General features: G+C 39.4%; 1 protein-coding gene across 1 annotated transcript in view; it reads left to right on the top strand.

Moving 5' to 3' along the window:
- The window catches only part of CSTF2 (cleavage stimulation factor subunit 2), an 83,371-nt gene that overhangs the window by 15,913 nt on the left and 44,706 nt on the right, over positions 1-22,752 (top strand). The window contains exon 8 of the mRNA XM_037822752.1: positions 3,482-3,544. Coding sequence (XP_037678680.1) covers positions 3,482-3,544 — 63 coding nt within the window. The remainder of the gene's footprint in view (positions 1-3,481; positions 3,545-22,752) is intronic.

Here is a 22,752-nt window from a genome sequence, read left to right as displayed (position 1 = left end):
AAAAAAAAAAAGGGAAAAACCCAGGAGCGGCTGCAGTTGCGGGAGTGGGAACCACACAGTAAAACACAGCAAGAGGGGGCTGGGGCGGCCTCTCAGTGACTGGCCTGGAGGATAGTCCGCTGCAGATACCCTTGGGGCCAGGGGAACAGAGGGAAGAGCCAGAAGCTGAAAGAAACCCCACGGCTCGCAGCTGGCTCCCTGGAGGGCTGGATAAACTCCTGCCCAGGGCCGTGCCCACAGCCCAGAACCCTGCCAGTTGTCCCAGAGCTGGGAAGGAGGAACTGTGCGAGGAAGAGGGGGTTGAGACACCCCATTCGGCCATCTTTGCATCAGGCTGAGAGCGCCGCTGCAAAGCCCAGTGGCCCGGGGCTTCCCTTGAGGGATGGCGTGCACTTGTGACATAGCACAGCATTCCCTAATCAGAGGTCCTGGAGGATCGCTGCTGGGAAGGGGGACCAGCCCGGGGAACCCAGGGATACTATGCCAAGTCCAATGGTTTGTAGGACAGCGAGAGAGAGGGTCTGGGGCTGAAATGAAATGAAGCCTTAGACTCTTGCGGCGGCCTTGAATCTCTGGGAACCTGGGGGATTTTAATATTAAAGCTGCCCTTCCTCCCTGACCACCCGTACACATGCCCCACATTCAGGGCGGATGGTTTCAGCAACACACCCAAACTGAGTTCTTCAACTGAACCCCACAAAAATCATTTCCCCACACACCATGGGAACAAGGTGGAGAACTGACTTGAGGGTTACAGGTGACTCACAGACGCCATCTGCTGTTTAGTTAGAGAAAGTGTACGTCACCAAACTGTTTCTGAAAAATTAGATTGGTATCTTTTTTTTTACAACTTGAAAGAACCCTATCAAGCAAAGCAAATGCCAAGAGGCAAAAAAACAACAGAAAATCTTAATGCATATGATAAAACCAGACGATATGGAGAATCCAACTCCAAACACAAATCAAGATATCAGAATAGACTCAGTACTTGGCAGAATTAATCAAAGAACTACAATCGAGGAATGAAAACATGGCAAAGGATTTAAAGGGCATCAAGAAGACCATGGCCCAGGATATAAGCGACATAAAGAAGACCCTAGAAGAGCATAAAGAAGACATTGTAAGAGTAAATAAAAAAACAGAAGATCTTATGGAAATAAAAGAAACTGTTGGCCAAATTAAAAAGACTCTGAATATTCACAATACAAGATTAGAGGAAATTAAACAATGTCTCAGTGTCCTAGAAATCCACAGAACAGAAAATGAAAGAACAAAAGAAAGAATGGAGATAAAAATCGAAGAAATCGAAATGGATCTCAGGGATACAATAGATAAAATAAAACATCCAAACTTAAGACTCATTGGTGTCCCAGAAGGGTAAGAGAAGGGTAAAGGTCCAGAAAGAGTATTCAAAGAAATTGTTGGGGAAAACTTCCCCAACCTTCTACACAATATAAATACGCAAAGCATAAATGCCCAGCGAACTCCAATAGAATAAATCCAAATAAACCCATTCCAAGACATATTCTGTTCAGTCTCGAATACTGAAGAGAAGGAGAGCAAGTTCTGAAAGCAGCAAGAGAAAAGCAATTCACCACATACAAAGGAAACAACATAAGACTAAGTTGTGACTGCTCAGCGGCCACCATGGAGGTTAGAAGGCAGTGGCATGACATATTTAAAATTCTGAGAGAGAAATATTTCCAACCAAAAATACTTTATCCAGCAAAACTCTCCTTCAAATGTGAGGGAGAGCTTAAATTTTTCACAGACAAACAAATGCTGAGAGACTTTGCCAATAAAAGACCTGCCCTACTTCAGATTCTAAAGGGAGCCTTACCAACGGAGAAGCAAAGAAAGGAGAAAGAGATACAGAGAATTTTAACAGACATATATAGAACCTTACATCCCAAATCACCAGGACACTCATTTTTCTCTAGTGATCACAGATCTTTCTCCAGAAGGGACCATAAGGTGGGACATAAAACAAGCCTCAATAAATTAAAAAAAAATTGAATATAGTCAAAGCACATTCTTCAACCACAGTGGAATACAAATAGAAGTCAATAATTTTTGAACTGTAACTCCTGTTTACTTCCTACATGATACAAAATACACAAACTCTAATGACAAATCAGTGGTTTTGAACTCAACGTAAAATATGTAATTTTAGACAACTATATAAAGGTGGGGGAATGGAGGATTATAGGAACATAGTTTATGTGTCCTATTGAAATGAATGTCGTGTCAAAGAAAAACAAGATTGTTATGGATTTAAGAGGTTAATTTTAAGCCCCACAGTAAACACAAAGAAATTGTCAGAGAATATAACCATAGAGATGAAAAGTAGAGTATGGGTTAAGAGAAATGGGGGAAGGGGCAATGGGGAGTTAAGAAATGAGTGTAGGCTTGCTGTTTGAGGTGAAGGGAAATTTCTAGTAATGGATGGTGGGAAAGAGCATTACAACATTCTAAATGTGCTACTAATGGAATGCAAGGGAGGGGTGGAATGGGAAGATTTAGGGTGTATATATATGTTTCCACAATTGAGAAAAAAAAAGACAGTCTAAATAGATGACAATTGAATACCAAGGATTACCCTGGATGGGATCTGAGGATGGAGGACAGGAGGCTCAAAGGGGCACAGTTATGACATAAGGAAAAGGAAATATAGAATGTAAGCTTTGTATCATTGTTGAATCTCTTGTACTTCTTAACTGCACTTAATGGGATTGCATAAAAGAATGTTCTTGTTCATGAGAATTGTATATGTGAATTATAGTGTTTGTTCAAGGATGTGTACAGCTAGCTCTCGTATGTTCAGAAGACAGAGCAATAGATGATGGATGATAGATAGGGAGAGAGGGAGGGAGGGAGGGAAAGAAATTGCAATCTGACAACATGTTAAAGTTAGTGGATCAGGGTATCAGTGGGGTCAGGGAATGTTGGAGTTCTGTGTATGGGATTTGTATTGTTTTTGCAACTACTCCTATAACTTTGAATTTATTTCAAAAAATATGTAAAAAAAAAACATTGTGGAAAACACAATGTAATGCTTGATTTTGTAGGACTATCTCATACATTGCAGGACATCTAGAATCTTTGGTACCTTCTCATTAAATGCCAGTCATGTGCCCACAAATCTTTGTCACAACCAAAACAGTATACCCACACATTTACAAAATATCCCAGGAATAATATTGACTCCCTCCCGTGAGAATCTAGTAGATAAGTGGCTTTATTTTCTTGTATTACAGAAGAACTTCCTGCTCACGTTTTCATAGCCAGTGAAATTCAGTAATTTTATTTAACTCACTTTTCTGACACTGAAACATAAAGTATATTAACAAACCCTACCCTTTGTCTAACTGTATTGTTGTAGTGGTAGTTCATGAGCTTTTTTTGTCGGTTTCTGCTTGTGTCCTAATTTTTTTTTCACTGTCCTAATTTATGGCTTTTTTTCCTGCCCTTTGTCTTCTAGGGGGAATGCAGGCCCAGGTTGGAATGCCTGGAAGTGGGCCAGTATCATTGGAGCAGGAACAAGGTAAATAAATATTAATGCCTGATTAATGTGGACTGGATTTGATGCCCTCATCTTTTCCTGTGCTGCCCAATGTAGCAGCCACTAACCACATGTAGTTAATCAAATATTAAATTAAAATAAAATAAAATGAATAATTCAGTTCCTCAGACACACTGATCGTATTTGAAGTGCTCAACAGTCACATGTGGCTGGTGGATACCTTACTGTACAGTGCGGATACAGAACATTTCACAAAAGTTGTATTGGTCAGGGCTGGTCTAGACTTTCCACCTTGTGATTCAGAGACCATCTCTATAAGAATTGATGATAAAGCCAATGGATCTTTTGTTTCTGTTTCATTTATACTGCCTTTTTCTGATAGTCTGAAAATTCCACTGGCATTTTCTCTATGGATATCTGTTGAATGAGTGAAGTATTTCAATAATGAGCATATAATTTGCTACTGGGTATGTACAAAGACTAGATTTAAACCCAAGAGAAAACAGGCAGGGGATCATAGAGCTATAAAGTCTGCTGGAAAAGTGTCTGTTGTACTGTGGCAATAACTGTATGCAACAGCAGCAGTTGCTTCAAAATCTCTGCCTTATCTCTCCATGTTACTGGAGTTTGAAGGAAAAGAAAATGCAGTGGCTCACATGAAAATATTAGTAGGAGAGACAGTGAGAAAAGAGAAGGAACTAGCAATAATCACTTTAATCTTCATAAACAACCATGTAAGTTAGGTAGCTGCACCTCAGTTTTACAGGTAAAGAGATAGATGCTCAGAGTTTTAAATTACTTATTCAATGGGACAAGGTAAGTAAATAGTAATATCTGATTACTATGGACTGGACTTGGTGGTCTTATCTTTTCTTCCAACTAGCAAATGGCAGAGCTAAGATTCAGGAGTCTGACTCCAAAGCTTTTCTTCTTTCTGTCACTCTATGCTGTCACTGTTAACTTCCAAAAATACTCTTTAGTATCCTCTAGTTATATTGATCGGGTCCTGTGATAAGACTACCCTGGATAAGCATAGAGAAGCTAAAGTTTCTTCTTAGCATACAGTTTATAAGAGAAACCCATTTTTTAAAAGAAGCAAAATATTAAGCTGTAGGCCTTTTCTGTGACTTGTATGCCAGGATTGGTTGCTAAAGTGACAGAATTAATCTTTTCTGCACATATGGCTGACAGCAAGACAAGCTCCTGACCAGATACCTCATCTTTTCTCTAAGCAGTCCATGTGCTTTTGTGCTGTCATACCCTGCCCCACCCAAGCCGTTATCAATAGATGATGTGTGTACACCAAAATATTTTTGTAGTAGTGAGAAGGGATTAGGTTTCAGTCGTACTTTTACTGCTCCACGGGCCATCTATCTAATAGCAGCTTTAGCTATTTAATAGGTACTTGCACAAGACATCTTCCTTCCTGTTATGGTTATCTTTTTTTTTTTAATCTTCATTTTATTGAGATATATTCACATACACACAGTCATACAAAACAAATCGTACTTTTGATTGTTTACAGTACCATTACATAGTTGTACATTCATCACCTAAATCAATCCCTGACACCTTCATTAGCACACACACAAAAATAACAAGAATAATAATTAGAGTGAAAAAGAGCAATTGAAGTAAAAAACAACACTGGGTACCTTTGTCTGTTTGTTTCCTTCCCCTATTTTTCTACTCATCCATCCATAAACTAGACAAAGTGGAGTGTGGTCCTTATGGCTTTCCCAATCCCATTGTCACCCCTCATAAGCTACATTTTTATACAACTGTCTTCGAGATTCATGGGTTCTGGGTTGTAGTTTGATAGTTTCAGGTATCCACCACCAGGTACCCCAATTCTTTAGAACCTAAAAAGGGTTGTCTAAAGTGTGCGTAAGAGTGCCCACCAGAGTGACCTCTCGGCTCCTTTTGGAATCTCTCTGCCACTGAAGCTTATTTCATTTCCTTTCACATCCCCCTTTTGGTCAAGAAGATGTTCTCCGTCCCGCGATGCCGGGTCTACATTCCTCCCCGGGAGTCATATTCCACGTTGCCAGGGAGATTCACTCCCCTGGGTGTCTGATCCCACGTAGGGATGTTATGGTTATCTTTACCTTTCTAGTGAAGGAAAATCCCTCATGTTTTGAAAGTATACCAAGGATGTCTTCATGAAGAGATAAAATGAGATGGGTTTTCTTTTATAGCATTCTCTTTGGTATTCAGCAGAAGAAGCAAGAAGCCTTTAATTTATACCCACTTTATATTAACTTTTCCTGGAATCCATGCTTCTTTTGCACGTTTGTAATGGTAAGAAGAACGAGTAAGATGTTTGAGAAGATAATAATTCTTGCTTTCTGCCACCTGTATTTAGTGTTTGAGCCCTTGTCACTTTGTTAGTCTTTGTTTGCTGTTGTCATGGGATTTGTTTATTTTCAAAACTTGCCTTGCCGGAGTATTTCTTCTCTTCCCTCTTCTAAACTTCTTTCACTACATTTCCCCATTTGATTTTTTTTGTCCTTCTTAAACTTTTTTTATGCATTTTTAATTGTGAACTTTAACATATATGCATAATAGTGATAACAATTTCAATTATTTCCTTATTGTAAAATATACATACAGAAAGGTGCTAACTTTCAAAGTACAATTTAACGAGTAGTTATAGAGCAAATTTCAAAGAATGTTATGGACAGTTCCACAATTTCAGTTATTTCCTTATTGTGAAATATAGGATATATACAGAAAGGTGATAACTTTCAAAGCACAATTTGATGAATAGCTATAAAGCAAATATCTAAGAATGTTATGGGTTACAGTTCCACTATTTCCGTTATTTCCTTCTAGCTATTCTAATACCCTAGCATCTAAATATATATATATATATAATGTATAGAAAATAAATATAAAATATCTATGTAATATATATATCATATATTTATATAAAGATTCAGTATTTGTAATACTTTGATAAATCCTGTCTTGTCTGTTGCTACCCCTTCCTCTCATTTAATCACCTTCTCGTACTTCAGGAGTGTCTAGGCAGTGAGCACCCTAACTTGTTCATATAGAAAGGGGATGTTGACATTATGGGGAAGGGGGCTGCATCTGGTTGATGTTCTTAAAGAGGCTGTTGCCTCTGGGTTTTAGGACTTGTCTGGTGTAGGAACACTCTAGTGGATTTAAGTTTCTGAGAGACGAAACTTAGTGAGTGAATAAACATTTTATAGAATCTCAGATAGGGACCTAGGTATTTTGGGACTACTGTTGGTAAGGGCATGCCACATTGTGGCTATTTGGGATATCTAGCTAGAGCTTGAATAAGAGAAACCTCCAGGATACCCCCTCTACTCTGCTAGAGATTCCCCCAGCCACTGTACCCTTATTTATTTATTTACCTTTCTTTTCCACCTTTTGATCAAGAAGGCACCCTCAATCCCTAGATGCCAGGGCCAGGCTTATTCCCGGGAGTTGTGTCCCATGTCACCAGGGAGATATATTCCCCTGGGACTCGTGCCCCATGCCGGCAGAAGGTTAATGAATTTATTTGCCAAGTTGGGCCTGGAGAGAGAAAGGCCACATCTGAGGAACAAAAGAGGCTCCCTGGAGGTGCCTCCCAGGCACAGAGGAAGGCCCAGCCTCCCATTTATAGCCCTGAGCTTCACAAGAGCAAGCCTCAAGATTGAGGGCCTTACTTACTAAGTAGGGGGTTCCTGGTTTCACATAACATATGTTCTGTTCCAGGATAAACAATTAGTTTCTCATATTATCTTCACTTAGTTATACAATCATCATCACTTTCAATTTTAAACAATTATCGCAATATAAAACATCCCAGGGCTCTTCTCAGCTGCTAATTATTCATCCCTGGTATTAGTGTAGTGCTGGTAAGATATTCCTATTAAATATAGTCTGTAATATATAATGGGAGGTTTTTCCATATACCATTCTGTTGTTAACTCTTTGTACCAGTGTCATGGGTATGACATGCTAACACTTATTTATATTTGTAGTGCTACTCTGTGGGTTACATGACTATAAACAACTGCGTTTGATCATATATGCCTTCAGTGCGGCACTGATACTTATAATCCCGTTAATGAACCACAATCTCCCCTGTCCATTCCCACACCATTAAGTTCACCCTCATTATCATGTCTGTACATATTAGGTTATCATTCCCCCATCACTACCTTCTATCTATCTCAAGGTCCCCTATATTCTACATTATAAGACACTTACTTTACATTTTTCACTGACTTCATATTAGGGGTAACATACAATATTTCTCCTTTTGTGTTTGGCTTATTTTACTCCACATTATATCTTCAGGGTTCATCCATTTGTCATATGGTTCAAGACCTTGTTCCTTCTTATTGCTGCGTGGTATTCCATCATATGTATATACCATATTTTGTTTATACACTCATCTGTTGAAGGACACCTGGATTGTTTCATATCTTGGCAATTGTGAACAGTGCTCTTATGAACATTGGTGTGCAAATGTCTGTTTGTGTCACTGCTTTCAGATCTTCTGGCTATATACTAAGAAGTGAAATTGCCGGATCGTAGGGTAACTTGATGTCTAGTTTTCTGAGGAACCACCAAACTGTCTTCCACAGCAGCTGTACCATTGTACTTTCCCGCCACTAATGAATAAGAGTTCTGATTTCTCCATATGCTCTCTCACATTTGTAGTTTCCTGTTTGTTCAATGGCCGCCATTCTTATTGGTGTGAGATGGTACCTCGTTGTGGTCTTGATTTGCATTTCCCTAATAGCTAGTGAATATGAACATTTTTTCATCTGTTTTGTAGCCATTTGTATTTCCTCTTCAGAAAAATATCTTCTCATATCTTTTGCCCATTTTATGATTAGGTTGTTTGTACTGTCGTTGATTTGTAGGATTTCTTTATATATGCAAGCTATCAGTCTCTTATCAGATATATGATTCCCAAATATTTTCTCCCATTACGTTGACTGCCTCATCACCTTTTTGACAAATTCCATTGAGGTACAGAAGCTTTTGATTTTGAGGAGTTCCATTTAACTATTTTTTTCTTTTCTTTCCTTGTGCTTTGGGTGTAAGGTCTAAGTAGCTACCTTCTAATACTAGTTCTTGAAGATGTTTCCTATATTATCTTCTAGGAGTATTATTGTACTGATCTTATATTGAGGTTTTTTATCCACTTTGAGTTACATTTGTATAGCGTGTGAGGTAGGTGTCCTCTTTCATTCTTTTGAATATGGATATCCAGTTCTCCCAGCCCCATTTATTGAAAAGACTGTTCTTTCCCAGTTCATTGGATTTGGGGGCCTTCTCAAAAAATCAGTCAACTATAGATCTGGAGGTCTATTTCCAAACTCTCAATTCAATTCCGTTGTTCAATATGTCTGTCTTTGTCCAGTACCATGCTGTTTTGACTACTGTGACTTCACAGTAGTCTTCAAAGTCAGGAAGTAGAAGTCCTCCCATTTTGTTCTTCTATTTTAGAATGCTTTTAGCAATTTGAGGCCCCTTTCCCTTCCAAATAAATTTGATAACTAACTTTTCCAAGTCTGCAAAGTAGGGTGTTGGGATTTTGATTGCAATTGCATTGAATCTGTAGATCAGTTTAGGTAGGATTGACATTTTAACAACTTTTAGCCTTCCTATCCATGAACGTGGAATATCTTTCCATCTCTTTCGGTCCCCTTTTAATTTTCTTAACAAATGTTATGTAGTTTTTTGTGTAGAGTTCTTTTATATCGTTGGTTAAGAATTCTTTTTTCCTGGGTACTTGATTGTTTTTAGTTGCTATTGTGAATGGAATTGTTTTATTGAGTGTCTCTTCAGTTAAGTCATTTCTAGTGTATAGGAACATTTCTGACCTTTGCATATTAATGTTGTATCCCGTCACTTTGATGACTTTGTTTAACAGCTCAAGTAGCTTTGTCATTGATTTCTCAGGATTTTCCAAGTATATGACCATATCATCTGCAATTAATGAAAGTTTTAGTTCATCCTTTCCAATTTGGATGCCATTTATTTCTTTGTCTTGCTCAATTGCTCTGGCTAGAATGTCTAGGATATTGTTGAGTAATAGTGGTGAGAGCACCTTGTCTGGTTCTCAGTCTTAGGAGGAAGGCTTTCGGTCTCTCGCCGTTGAGTATTATGCTGGCTATCGGTTTTTCATATATGTCCTTTATCATATTGAGGAAGTTTCCTTCAGTTCCTACCTTTTCAAAAAAGGATGCTGAATTTTGTCAAATGCTTTTTCAGTATCTATTGAGATGATCATTTGATTTTTCCCTTTTGATTTGTTAATGTGTTGTAATACATTGATTGATTTCCTTATGTTGAACCAACTTGCATACCTGGAATGAACCCCACTTGGTCATGGTATATGACTTTTTTAATGTGTCTTTGGATTCAATTTACAAGTATTTTGTTGAGAATTTTTGCATCTATATTCATTAGGGAGATTGGTCTGCAGTTTTCCTTTCTTGCAGCATCTTCTTCTGGTTTTATTAGTGTGATGTTAGATTCATAAAATGAGTTAGGTAGTGTTCCACTTTTCTTCAGTTTTTTAAAAGAGTTTGAGCAGGAATAATGTCAGTCCTTTTTGGAAAGTTTGGTTTGATCTCCCTGTGAAGCCATCTGGCCTTGGGTTTTTATTTGTAGGAAGCTTTTTGATGACTGATTGGATCTCTTTAATTGTGATTGGTTTCTTGAGATCTTCTGTTTCTTCTTGGGTCAGTCTAGGCTGTTCATGTGTTTCCAGGAAATTGTCGATTTCCTCTTAATTGCCTAGTTTGTTGGTGTACAGTTGTTCATAGTATCCTCTTAAGATTTTTTAAATTTCTTCGGGATCCATAGTAATGTGCCCCCTCTCATTTATGATTTTGTTTATTTAGGTCTTCTCTCTTTTTGACTTTGTCAGTCTAGCTAAGGATTTGTCAATCCTGTTGATCTTCTCAAAGAACCAACTTCTGGTTTTATTTATTCTATTGGTTTTTGTTCTCGATATCATTTATTTCACTTGAATCCTTGTTATTTCTTTTCTTCTACTTGCATTAGGGTTAGTTTGCTCATAATTCTCTAGCTTCTTCAGCTGTTCCATTAGTTCTTTGATTTTAGCTCTTTCTTCCTTTTTAATGTATGCATTTAGAGCTATAAATTTCCCCCTCAGCACTGCCTTCACTGCATCCCATATGTTTTGATGTGTTGTGTTCTCGTTTTCATTCATCTCTAGATATTTAGCAATTTCTCTTGCAATTTCTTCTTTGACCCACTGATTGTTTAGGAGTGTATTGTTTAAACTCCACGTTTGTGAATATTCTGCTTCTTTGATGGTTATTGACTTCTAGTTGCATTCCATTGTGGTCAGAGAATAAACTTTGAATAGTTTCAATCTTTTTAAATTTACTGAGCCTTATTTTATGCCCCAGCATATGATCTATCCTGGTGAGCATTCCATGAGCACTAGAGAAGAATGTATGTCCTGGTAATTTGGGATATAATACTCTGTACATGTTTGTTAAGTCTAACTCATTTATCAAATTGTTTAGGATCTCTGTTTCCCTATTGGTCATCTGGCTGATTGTTCTATCTATAAAAGAGAGTGGTGTATTAAAGTCTTCCATGATTATTGTAGAAACGTCTATTGCTTCCTTCAGTTTTGCCAATGTTTTTCTCTTATACTTTGGAGCACCTTGATTGGGTGCATAAAGACTTATGGTAATTTCTTCTTCATGAATTTTCCCTTTTTTTTTAGTATGTTGTGTCCTTCTTTGTCTCTTATGACATCTTTGCTTTAAAGTCTATTTTATCTGATACTAGTATTGCTACCCCTGCTTTCTTTTGGCTACAGCTTCTGTGGAATAATTTTTTCCATCCTTTCACTTTCAATCTCTTTGTATCTCTGGGTCTAAGATGAGTCTCTTGTAAATGGCAAATTGATGGTCCATACTTTTTAATCCATTCTGCAAATCTGTTTTTTTTTTAATTGAGGAGTTTAATCCATTCACATTCAGTGTTATTACTGTGAAGGCATTGTTCTGGTTCACTAATGCTGCCCTTTGCAAATTACCAGAAAATGAATTGGCTTTCATAAAGGGAGTTTATTTGGTTACAGAGTTACAGTGTTAGGGCCATAAAGTGTGCAAGGTAAGGCGTCAACAGCAGGGTGCCTTCACTGAAGGAGCGCTGATGGTGTCCAAAAACCTCTGTTAGCTGGGAAGGCACGTGGCTGTCACCTACTTGCTCCCAGGTTGCATTTCAAAATGGCGTCCTGCAGAATGTCAGTGTCAGCTTCCAACGGCTGTCTTCAAAATGTGTTTCTCAGCTGCAGCAAGCTCCTTCTGTCTGAGCTCTTATATAGGGCTCTAGTGAACTAATCAAGGCCCTGCTGAATGGGCAGGGCCATGCGTCCATTGAGATTATCTAATCAGAGTTATCACCTACAGTTGTGTGGGTCACATCTCCATGGAAACAACCTAATCCGAAGGTTCCAATTTAACACTAATATGTTTGCCCCACAAGATTGCATCAAAGAACATAGCTTTTTCTGGGGGACATAATATATACAAATGGTTACAGGCAGTTTTTGAATCAGCCATCTTATTCTTTGTTTTTTAGATGACAGATCGTTTTTCCCCCTCTCAATTTATTTTCTTTGACTTACCCATGCTATCACTTTTCAGTTCTGTACCCTTCTCCAGGCCTTTCTCTCCTTTCTTTTTTTCTCGGTCGATAGAGCTTCTTTTAGTATTTCTTGTGGGGCAGGTGTATAGTTAACAAATTCTCTCAGTATTTGTCTGTGAAAATTTTAAACTCTCCCTGAGTTTTGAAGGAGAACTTTGCTGTATAAAATCTTGGCTGGCAGTTTTTTTTGTTTTTTTTTTTAAATGCATTTTCATTGTGAACTTTAACATATATGCATAACAGTGATAACTTTCAAAGTACGATTTAACAAGTAGTTAGAGAATAAATTTCAAAGAATGTCATGTATCGCAGTTCCATAACATCAGCTGTTTCCATTATCGTAAAATATAACACACATACAGAAAGGTGTTAACTTTCAATCTACAGCTCAACAAGCAGTTATATAGGTAATTTCAAAATTTTTATGGGTTACAGTTCCACAGTTTCAGTTCTTTCCTTATTATGAAATATAGGGTATATACAGAAAGAAGACTTTCAAAGCAGAATTCAACAAGTAGCTATAGAGCAAATTTCAAAAAATGTTATAGATTATAGTTCTACCTTCTCACTTACCTCCTTCCAGCTATTCCACCACCCCAGCATCTAAAAATACATACATTTATATAAAGTTTCAGTTTATAGACCTTTGTTAAATCTTATCTTGTTTGTTTCTACCCCTTCCTCTCACTCAATCTCTTTCTCTATCTGCAGTGGTGTCTAGGCAGTGACTACCCTGACTTGTTCATATTGAAAACAGGTGTCAACAGTATGGGGAATTTGGTTGCATCTGATTGTTGTTCTTAAAGAGGCTGTTGCCTCTTGGTTTTAGGACTTGTCTGATGTAGGAACACTGTGGTGGATTTAAGTTTCTGAGAGATAAAACTTAGTGAGTGAATCTTTTATGGAATCTCAGGTAGGGAACTAGGTATTTGGAGACTATGTTTGGTAAGTGCATTGCACACTGTGGGCATTTGGAATGCCTAGCTGGAACTTGCATAAGAGAAACCTCCAGGATAGCCTCTTGACTCTATTTAAGATCTCTCAGCAATGGTAACCTCAGCTTATTACCTATCTTTTTCACCCTGTTCCGGTTTGCCAATGCTGCCAGATTGCAAAACACCAGAAATGGATTGGCTTTTATAAAAGGGGTTTATTTGGTTGCACAGTTATAGTCTTAAGGCCATAAAGTGTCCAAGGTAATGCATCAATAGAGTACCTTCACTGAAGGATGGCCAGTGGCATCCAGAAAACCTTTGTTAGCTGGGAAGGCACGTGTCTGGCGTCTGCTCCAAGTTCTGGTTTCAAAATGTCTTTCTCCAAGGATGTTCCTCTCTAAGCCACAGCTCCTCTTCAAAATGTCACTCTCAGTTGCTCTTGGGGCATTTGTCCTCTCTTAGCTTCTCTGGAGCAAGAGTCTGCTTTCAACAGCCTTCTTCAACTGTCTCTCATCTGCAGCTCCTCTCTCAGCTCATGTGCGTTCTTCAAAGTGTCCCTCTTGGTTGTAGCAAGCTTGCTACTTCTGTCTGAACTTAACGTAGTGCTCCAGTAAACTAATCAAGGCCCATGCCAAATGGGCGGGGCCACACCTTCACGGAAATTATCCAATGAAAGATCTCACCTGCAGTTCATTGATCACATCTCCACAGAAACATCCAATCAAAAGTATCCAACTCAATCAACACCAATACGTTTCCTGCCCACACAAGACTGCATCAAAGATAATGGCATTTTAGGGGACATAATACATCCAAACCAGCACATTCTACCCCCTGGACCGCAAAATGACATGATATTTCCTTATACAAAATACATTCATCCTATCACAATATCACAGAAACTTAAATCATTTCGGTAACAATAGTCAAGTACAAGATCCCATCAAAATCAATTGCAGGCATGGTCGGTCCTGAGGCATAATTCTCCTTTAGTTGTATATCTGTGAAACTTAGAACAAGTTATGTGCTTCCAATGTACAAAGGAGGGACAGTCAAAGGGTAAACATTCCCATTGCCATAAGGAGAATCTGAAAGGAAAACGGGGTTTAAGAGCCCAAAACGATTCCTAAAACCCGCAGGACAAACTCCATTAGATTTCAAAGTCTGAGAGTCATTTACAGAATGACGTTGCATCCTTGGGGCTTGAGAGAGCGGCTTTCCCACGTTTTCCCAGGGCCTATGTGGCAGCCCTTTTCTCTCCAAATGGTAGGGTGAGTCCTCCAATATATTCACACATTGGGGAGACTACCTTTTTGGTCCCACCCTCCTCAAACATCAGGGAAGCACCCAGATTCTCTTCCTCTCCAGGGCAGACTCAACCCCTTCAGAACAGTGGGGTGGTGGCCAGGCTCTCCCCCATTCCCTTTAAGAATGTGCTCCACCCTCTTTGGCGCCTGGGGTGACAGAACTCTTCCTGAGCATGAAGGCGGAAGGCCCACCCTCGATCTCTGGGGCAAACTTACCATTTCCATGCATGTGGGCCACTCGGCTCTCCTAGCCTGAGACCTCTTGACTCCAGATGTCAACCTCCATGGCTCTGTCTTTGAAGAAATTTTTCCTTCAATTTGTTCCTTGTCTGTCTCCTCCAATCCAGACCAGCAGCATCTCTGTCTATAAAGATCTCACAAAAATTCTGTTGTCTTCACATGAAGCATACAGGGGTCAAAGCCGTCAGACAATAGGACTTCCCACAAATCCTTTCTGGACAGCTTTGTCTCCAATCCTGGCTTGTATGAAATGACTGCCGGGTTCCATGTTTGGTTAAATCCTCACGTTGGGCTGTAGCTTCTGGGGATCCACCCCCTGGAAGCCCGGAATTTTTCAAACCATCAGTTTCTGGTTTCTTTGAACCCAACAGTTCAGTTCTAAGTTTGTGTCTCTCTGCTCTCATTTTACTATAAGTTGCAAGGAGAATCCATGCTACATCCACAACTTTGTTTCGAAATCTCATCAGCCAAGTATTCCAGCTTGTTGCTCTCAAATTCTTCCTTCCATCTGACACCAGGGCTCAATTTCTCAAATTTCTGCCATTTTTAAACAAGGATCACTGTTCTTCCAGTTTGCAACATATTCATCGTTTCTGTTCAAGGACTTGTCACAAGTATCTTTAGAGTCCATATTTCTACTAACACTCTTTACAAAGCAGACTAGGCCTTTTCTATCAAGCCCCTCACAATTCTTCCAGAATCTTCCCCTTATCCATTTAAAAAGCCATTCCAACATGTTTGGTATTTGCAAACTCAGCAGCACCCCACTTCTGTGGTACCGAAATCTGTTCCACTTTGCCAGTGCTGCCAGATTGCAAAACACCAGAAATGGATTGGCTTTTATACAGGGGATTTATTTGGTTCCACAGTTATAAGGCCATGAAGTGTCCAAGGTAATGCATCAATAGAGTACTGTCACTGAAGGAGGGCCAGTGGCATCCAGAAAACCTTTGTTAGCTGGGAAGGCACATGGCTGGCGTCTGCTCCAAGTTCTGCTTTCAAAATGTCTTTCTCCCAGGATGTTCCTCTCTAAGCCACAGCTCCTCTTAAAAATGTCACTCTCAGTTGCTCTTGGGGCATTTGTCCTCTCTTAGCTTCTCTGGAGCAAGAGTCTGCTTTCAACGGCTGTCTTCAGCTGTCTCTCATCTGCAGCTCCTCTGTCGGCTCATACGCGTTCATTAAAGTGTCCCTCTCGGCTGTAGCAAGTTCACTCCTTCTGTCTGAGGTTATATAGTGCTCCAGTAAACTAATCAAGGCCCATGCTGAATGGGCAGGGCCACACTTCCATGGAAATTATCCAATGAAAGATCTCACCCACGAGGCGGGGCAAGATGGCAGACTGGTGAGATGTATGTTTTAGTTACTCCTCCAGGAAAGTAGGTAGAAAGCCAGGAACTGCGTGGACTAGACACCACAGAGCAGTCTGACTTTGGGCATACTTCATACAACACTCATGAAAACGTCGAACTGCTGAGATCAGCGAAATCTGTAAGTTTTTGTGGCCAGGGGACCCGCGCCCCTCCCTGCCAGGCTCAGTCCTGTGGGAGGAGCGGCTGTCAGCTCCAGGAAGGAGAAGGGACAACTGCAGTGGCAGCCCTTATCGGAAACTCATTCTGCTGATCCAAACTCCAACCCTAGATAGACGGAGACCAGACACCAGAGAATCTGAGAGCAGCCAGCCCAGCAGAGAGGAGACAGGCATAGAAAAAAAACAACACGAAAAACTCCAAAATAAAAGCGGAGGATTTTTGGAGTTCTGGTGAACATAGAAGGGGGAAGGGCAGAGCTCAGGCCCGAGCTCAGGCCCTGAGGTGCATATGCAAATCCGGAAGAAAAGCTGATCTCTCTGCCCTGTGGAAGTTTCCTTAATGGCCCTGGTTGCTTTGTCTCTTAGCATTTCAATAACCCATTAGATCTCTGAGGAGGGCCCTTTTTTTTTTTTAATCCTTTTTTCCTTTTCTAAAACAATTACTCTAAGAAGCCCAATACAGAAAGCTTCAAAGACTTGCAATTTGGGCAGGTCAAGTCAAGAGCAGAACTAAGAGAGATCTGAGACAAAATGCAATAATCCAGTGGCTGAGAAAATTCACTAAACACCACAACTTCCCAAGGAAAGGGGGGTGTCCGCTCACAGCCATCATCCTGGTGGACAGGAAACACTCCTGCCCATCGCCAGCCCCATAGCCCAGAACTGCCCCAGACAACCCAGTGTGACGGAAGTGCTTCACATAACAGGCACACACCACAAAACTGGGCGTGGACATTAGCCTTCCCAGCAACCTCAGCGGATTGTCCCAGAGTTGGGAAGGTAGAGCAGTGTCAATTAACAAAGCCCAATTCAGCCATCATTTCAGCAGACTGGGAGCCTCCCTACACAGCCCAGCAGCCCAGAACTGCCCTGGGGGGATGGCACTCACCTGTGACATAGCACATTCATCCCTCAACAGAGGACCCAGGGTGCACGGCCTGGAAGAGGGGCCCACTTGCAAGTCTCAGGAAACATACGCCAATACCAAGGACTTGTGGGTCAGTGGCAGAGACAAACTGTGGCAGGACTGAACTGAAGGATTAGACTATTGCAGCAGCTTTAAAACTCTAGGATCACCAGGGAGATTTGATTGTTAGAGCCAACCCCCACTCCCTGACTGCCCAGAAACACACCCCATATACAGGGCAGGCAACACCAACTACACACGCAAGCTTGGACCCCACAAGACTCACTCCCCCACTCACCAAAAAGGCTAAGCAGGGGAGAACTGGCTTGTGGAGAACAGGTGGCTCGTGGACGCCACCTGCTGTTTAGTTAGAGAAAGTGTACTCCACGAAGCTGTAGATCTGATAAATTAGAGATGAGGACTTCAATTGGTCTACAAATCCTAAAAGAACCCTATCAAGTTCAGCAAATGTCACGAGGCGAAAAACAACAGAAAATTATAAAGCATATGAGAAAACTAGACGATATGGATAACACAAGCCCAAGCACCCAAATCAAAAGATGAGAAGAGACACAGCACCTAGAGCAGCTACTCAAAGAACTAAAGATGAACAATGAGACCATAGTACGGGAGACAAAGGAAATCAAGTAGACCCTAGAAGAGCATAAAGAATACATTGCAAGACTAAATAAAAAAATAGATGATCTTATGGAAATTAAAGAAACTGTTGACCAAATTGAAAAGATTCTGGACACTCATAGTACAAGACTAGAGGAAGCTGAACAATGAATCAGTGACCTGGAAGATGACAGAATGGAAAATGAAAGCATAAAAGAAAGAATGGGGAAAAAATTGAAAAAATCGAAATGGACCTGAGGGATATGATAGATAATATAAAACGTCCGAATATAAGACTCATTGGTATTCCAGAAGAGGAAGAAAAGGGTAAAGGTCTAGGAAGAGTATTCAAAGAAAATGTTGGGGAAAACTTCCCAAATCTTCTAAACACCATAAATACACAAATCATAAATGCTCAGTGAACTCCAAATAGAATAAATCCAAATAAACCCACTCCGAGACATATTCTGATCACACTGTCAAACACAGAAGAGAAGGAGCAAGTTCTGAAAGCAGCAAGAGAAAAGCAATTCACCACATACAAAGGAAACAGCATAAGACTAAGTAGTGACTACTCAGCAGCCACCATGGAGGCGAGAAGGCAGTGGCACGATATATTTAAAATTCTGAGTGAGAAAAATTTCCAACCACGAATACTTTATCCAGCAAAGCTCTCCTTCAAATTTGAGGGAGAGCTTAAATTTTTCACAGACAAACAAATGCTGAGAGAATTTGCTAACAAGAGACCTGCCCTACTGGAGATACTAAAGGGAGCCCTACAGACAGAGAAACAAAGACAGGACAGAGAGACTTGGAGAAAGGTTCAGTACTAAAGAGATTCGGTATGGGTACAATAAAGGATATTAATAGACAGAGGGGAAAAATATGACAAACAAAAACCAAAGGATGAGATGGCTGATTCAACAAATGCCTTCACGGTTATAACGTTGAATGTAAATGGATTAAACTCCCCAATTAAAAGATATAGATTCGCAGAATGGATCAAAAAAAATGAACCATCAATATGTTGCATACAAGAGACTTATCTTAGACACAGGGACACAAAGAAACTGAAAGTGAAAGGATGGAAAAAAATATTTCATGCAAGCTACAGCCAAAAGAAAGCAGGTGTAGCAATATTAATCTCAGATAAAATAGACTTCAAATACCGGGATGTTTTGAGAGACAAAGAAGGCCACTACATACTAATAAAAGGGGCAATTCAGCAAGAAGAAATAACAATCGTAAATGTCTATGCACCCAATCAAGGTGCCACAAAATACATGAGAGAAACACTGGCAAAACTAAAGGAAGCAATGGATGTTTCCACAATAATTGTGGGAGACTTCAACACATCACTCTCTCCTATAGATAGATCAACCAGACAGAAGACCAATAAGGAAATTGAAAACCTAAACAATCTGATAAATGAATTAGATTTAACAGACATATACAGGACATTACATCCCAAATCACCAGGATACACATACATTTCTAGTGCTCATGGAACTTTCTCCAGAATAGATCATATGCTGGGACATAAAACAAGCCTCAATAAATTTAAAAAGATTGAAATTATTCAAAGCACATTCTCTGACCACAATGGAATACAATTAGAACTCATTAACCATCAGAGACTTAGAAAATTCACAAATACCTGGAGGTTAAACAACACACTCCTAAACAATCAGTGGGTTAAAGAAGAAATAGCAAGAGAAATTGCTAAATATATAGACACGAATGAAAATGAGAACACAACATACCAAAACCTATGGGATGCAGCAAAAGCAGTGCTGAGGGGGAAATTTATAGCACTAAATTCATATATTAAAAAGGAAGAAAGAGCCAAAATCAAAGAACTAATGGATCAACTGAAGAAGCTAGAAAATGAACAGCAAACTAATCGTAAACCAAGTAGAAGAAAAGAAATAACAAGGATTAAAGCAGAAATAAATGACACAGAGAACAAAAAAACAATAGAGAGGATAAATATCAGCAAAAGTTGGTTCTTTGAGAAGATCAACAAGATTGACAAGCCCCTAGCTAAACTGACAAAATCAAAAAGAGAGAAGACCCATATAAACAAAATAATGAATGAAAAAGGTGACATAACTGCGGACCCTGAAGAAATTAAAAAAATTATAAGAGGATATTACGAACAACTGTATGGCAACAAACTGGATAATGTAGAGGAAATGAACAATTTCCTGGAAACATATGAACAACCTAGACTGACCAGAGAAGAAACAGAAGACCTCAACCAACCCATCACAAGCAAAGAGATCCAATCAGTCATCAAAAATCTTCCCACAAATAAATGCCCAGGGCCAGATGGCTTCACAGGGGAATTCTACCAAACTTTCCAGAAAGAACTGACACCAATCTTACTCAAACTCTTTCAAAACATTGAAGAAAATGGAACACTACCTAACTCATTTTATGAAGCTAACATCAATCTAATACCAAAACCAGGCAAAGATGCTACAAAAAAGGAAAACTACCGGCCAGTCTCCCTAATGAATATAGATGCAAAAATCCTCAACAAAATACTTGCAAATCGAATCCAAAGACACATTAAAAAAATCATACACCATGACCAAGTGGGGTTTATTCCAGGCATGCAAGGATGGTTCAACATAAGAAAATCAATCACTGTATTACAACACATTAACAAGTCAAAAAGGAAAAATAAATTGATCATCTCAATAGATCCTGAAAAAGCTTTTGACAAAATCCAACATCCGTTTTTGATGAAAACACTTCAAAAGGTAGGAATTGAAGGAAACTTCCTCAACATGATAAAGAGCATATATGAAAAACCCACAGCCAGCATAGTACTCAATGGTGAGAGACTGAGAGCCCTCGCTCTAAGATCAGGAACAAGACAAGGATGCCCGCTGTCACCACTGTTATTCAACATTGTGCTGGAAGTGCTAGGCAGGGCAATCCGGCAAGACAAAGAAATAAAAGGCATCCAAATTGGAAAAGAAGAAGTAAAACTGTCATTGTTTGCGGATGATATGATCTTATATCTAGAAAACCCTGAGAAATGGACGATACAGCTACTAGAGCTAATACACAAATTTAGCAAAGTAGCGGGATACAAGGTTAATGCACATAAGTCAGTAATGTTTCTATATGCTAGAAATGAACAAATTGAAGAGACACTCAAGAAAAAGATACCATTTTCAATAGCAACTAAAAAAATCAAGTACCTAAGAATAAACTTAACCAAAGATGTAAAAGACTTATACAAAGAAAACTACATAACTCTACTAAAAGAAATAGAAGGGGACCTTAAAAGATGGAAAAATATTCCATGTTCATGGATAGGAAGACTAAATATCATTAAGATGTCAATTCTACCCAAACTCATCTACAGATTCAATGCAATCCCAATCAAAATTCCAACAACCTACATTGCAGACTTGGAAAAGCTAGTTATCAAATTTATTTGGAAAGGGAAGATGCCTCGAATTGCTAAAGACACTCTAAAAAAGAAAAACGAAGTGGGAGGACTTACACTCCCTGACTTTGAAGCTTATTATAAAGCCACAGTTGCCAAAACAGCATGGTACTGGCACAAAGATAGACATATAGATCAATGGAATCGAATTGAGAATTCAGAGATAGACCCTCAGATCTATGGCTGACTGATCTTTGATAAGGCCCCCAAAGTCGCTGAACTGAGTCATAATGGTCTTTTCAACAAATGGGGCTGAGAGAGTTGGATATCCATATTCAAAAGAATGGAAGAGGACCCCTACCTCACACCCTACACAAAAATTAACTCAAAATGGACCAAAGATCTCAATATAAAAGAAAGTACCATAAAACTCCTAGAAGATAATGTAGGAAAACATCTTCAAGACCTTGTATTAGGCGGCCACTTCCTAGACTTTACACCCAAAGCACAAGCAACAAAAGAGAAAATAGATAAATGGGAACTCCTCAAGCTTAGAAGTTTCTGCACCTCAAAGGAATTTCTCAAAAAGGTAAAGAGGCAGCCAACTCAACGGGAAAAAATTTTTGGAAACCATGTATCTGACAAAAGACTGATATCTTGCATATAGAAAGAAATCCTACAACTCAATGACAATAGTACAGTCGGCCCAATTATAAAATGGGCAAAAGATATGAAAAGACAGTTCTCTGAAGAGGAAATACAAATGGCCAAGAAACACATGAAAAAATGTTCAGCTTCACTAGCTATTAGAGAGATGCAAATTAAGACCACAATGAGATACCATCTAACACCGGTTAGAATGGCTGCCATTAAACAAACAGGAAACTACAAATGCTGGAGGGGATGTGGAGAAATTGGAACTCTTATTCATTGTTGGTGGGACTGTATAATGGTTCAGCCACTCTGGAAGTCAGTCTGGCAGTTCCTTAGAAAACTAGATACAGAGTTACCATTCGATCCAGCGATTGCACTTCTCAGTATATACCCAGAAGATCGGAAAGCAGTGACACTAACAGATGTCTGCACGCCAACGTTCATAGCAGCATTATTCACAATTGCCAAGAGATGGAAACAACCCAGATGTCCTTCAACAGATGAGTGGATAAATAAAATGTGGTATATACACACGATGGAATACTACGCGGCAGTAAGAAGGAACGATCTCTTGAAACATATGACAACATGGATGAACCTTGAAGACATAATGCTGAGCGAAATAAGCCAGGCACAAAAAGAGAAATATTATATGCTACCACTAATGTGAACTTTGAAAAATGTAAAACAAATGGTTTATAATGTAGAATGTAGCGGAACTAGCAGTAGAGAGCAATTAAGGAAGGGGGAACAATAATCCAAGAAGAACAGATAAGCTGTTGAACGTTCTGGGGATGCCCAGGAATGACTATGGTCTGTTAATTTCTGATGGATATAGTAGGAGCAAGTTCACAGAATTGTTGCTATATTAGGTAACTTTCTTGGGGTAAAGTAGGAACATGTTGGAAGTTAAGCAGTTATCTTAGGTTAGTTGTCTTTTTCTTACTCCCTTGTTATGGTC

Source organism: Choloepus didactylus, chromosome Y (genome assembly GCF_015220235.1).
Source record: "Choloepus didactylus isolate mChoDid1 chromosome Y, mChoDid1.pri, whole genome shotgun sequence".
Classification (NCBI taxonomy): Eukaryota; Metazoa; Chordata; class Mammalia; order Pilosa; family Megalonychidae; genus Choloepus; species Choloepus didactylus.
This window is presented reverse-complemented; position numbering and strand designations above follow the sequence as displayed.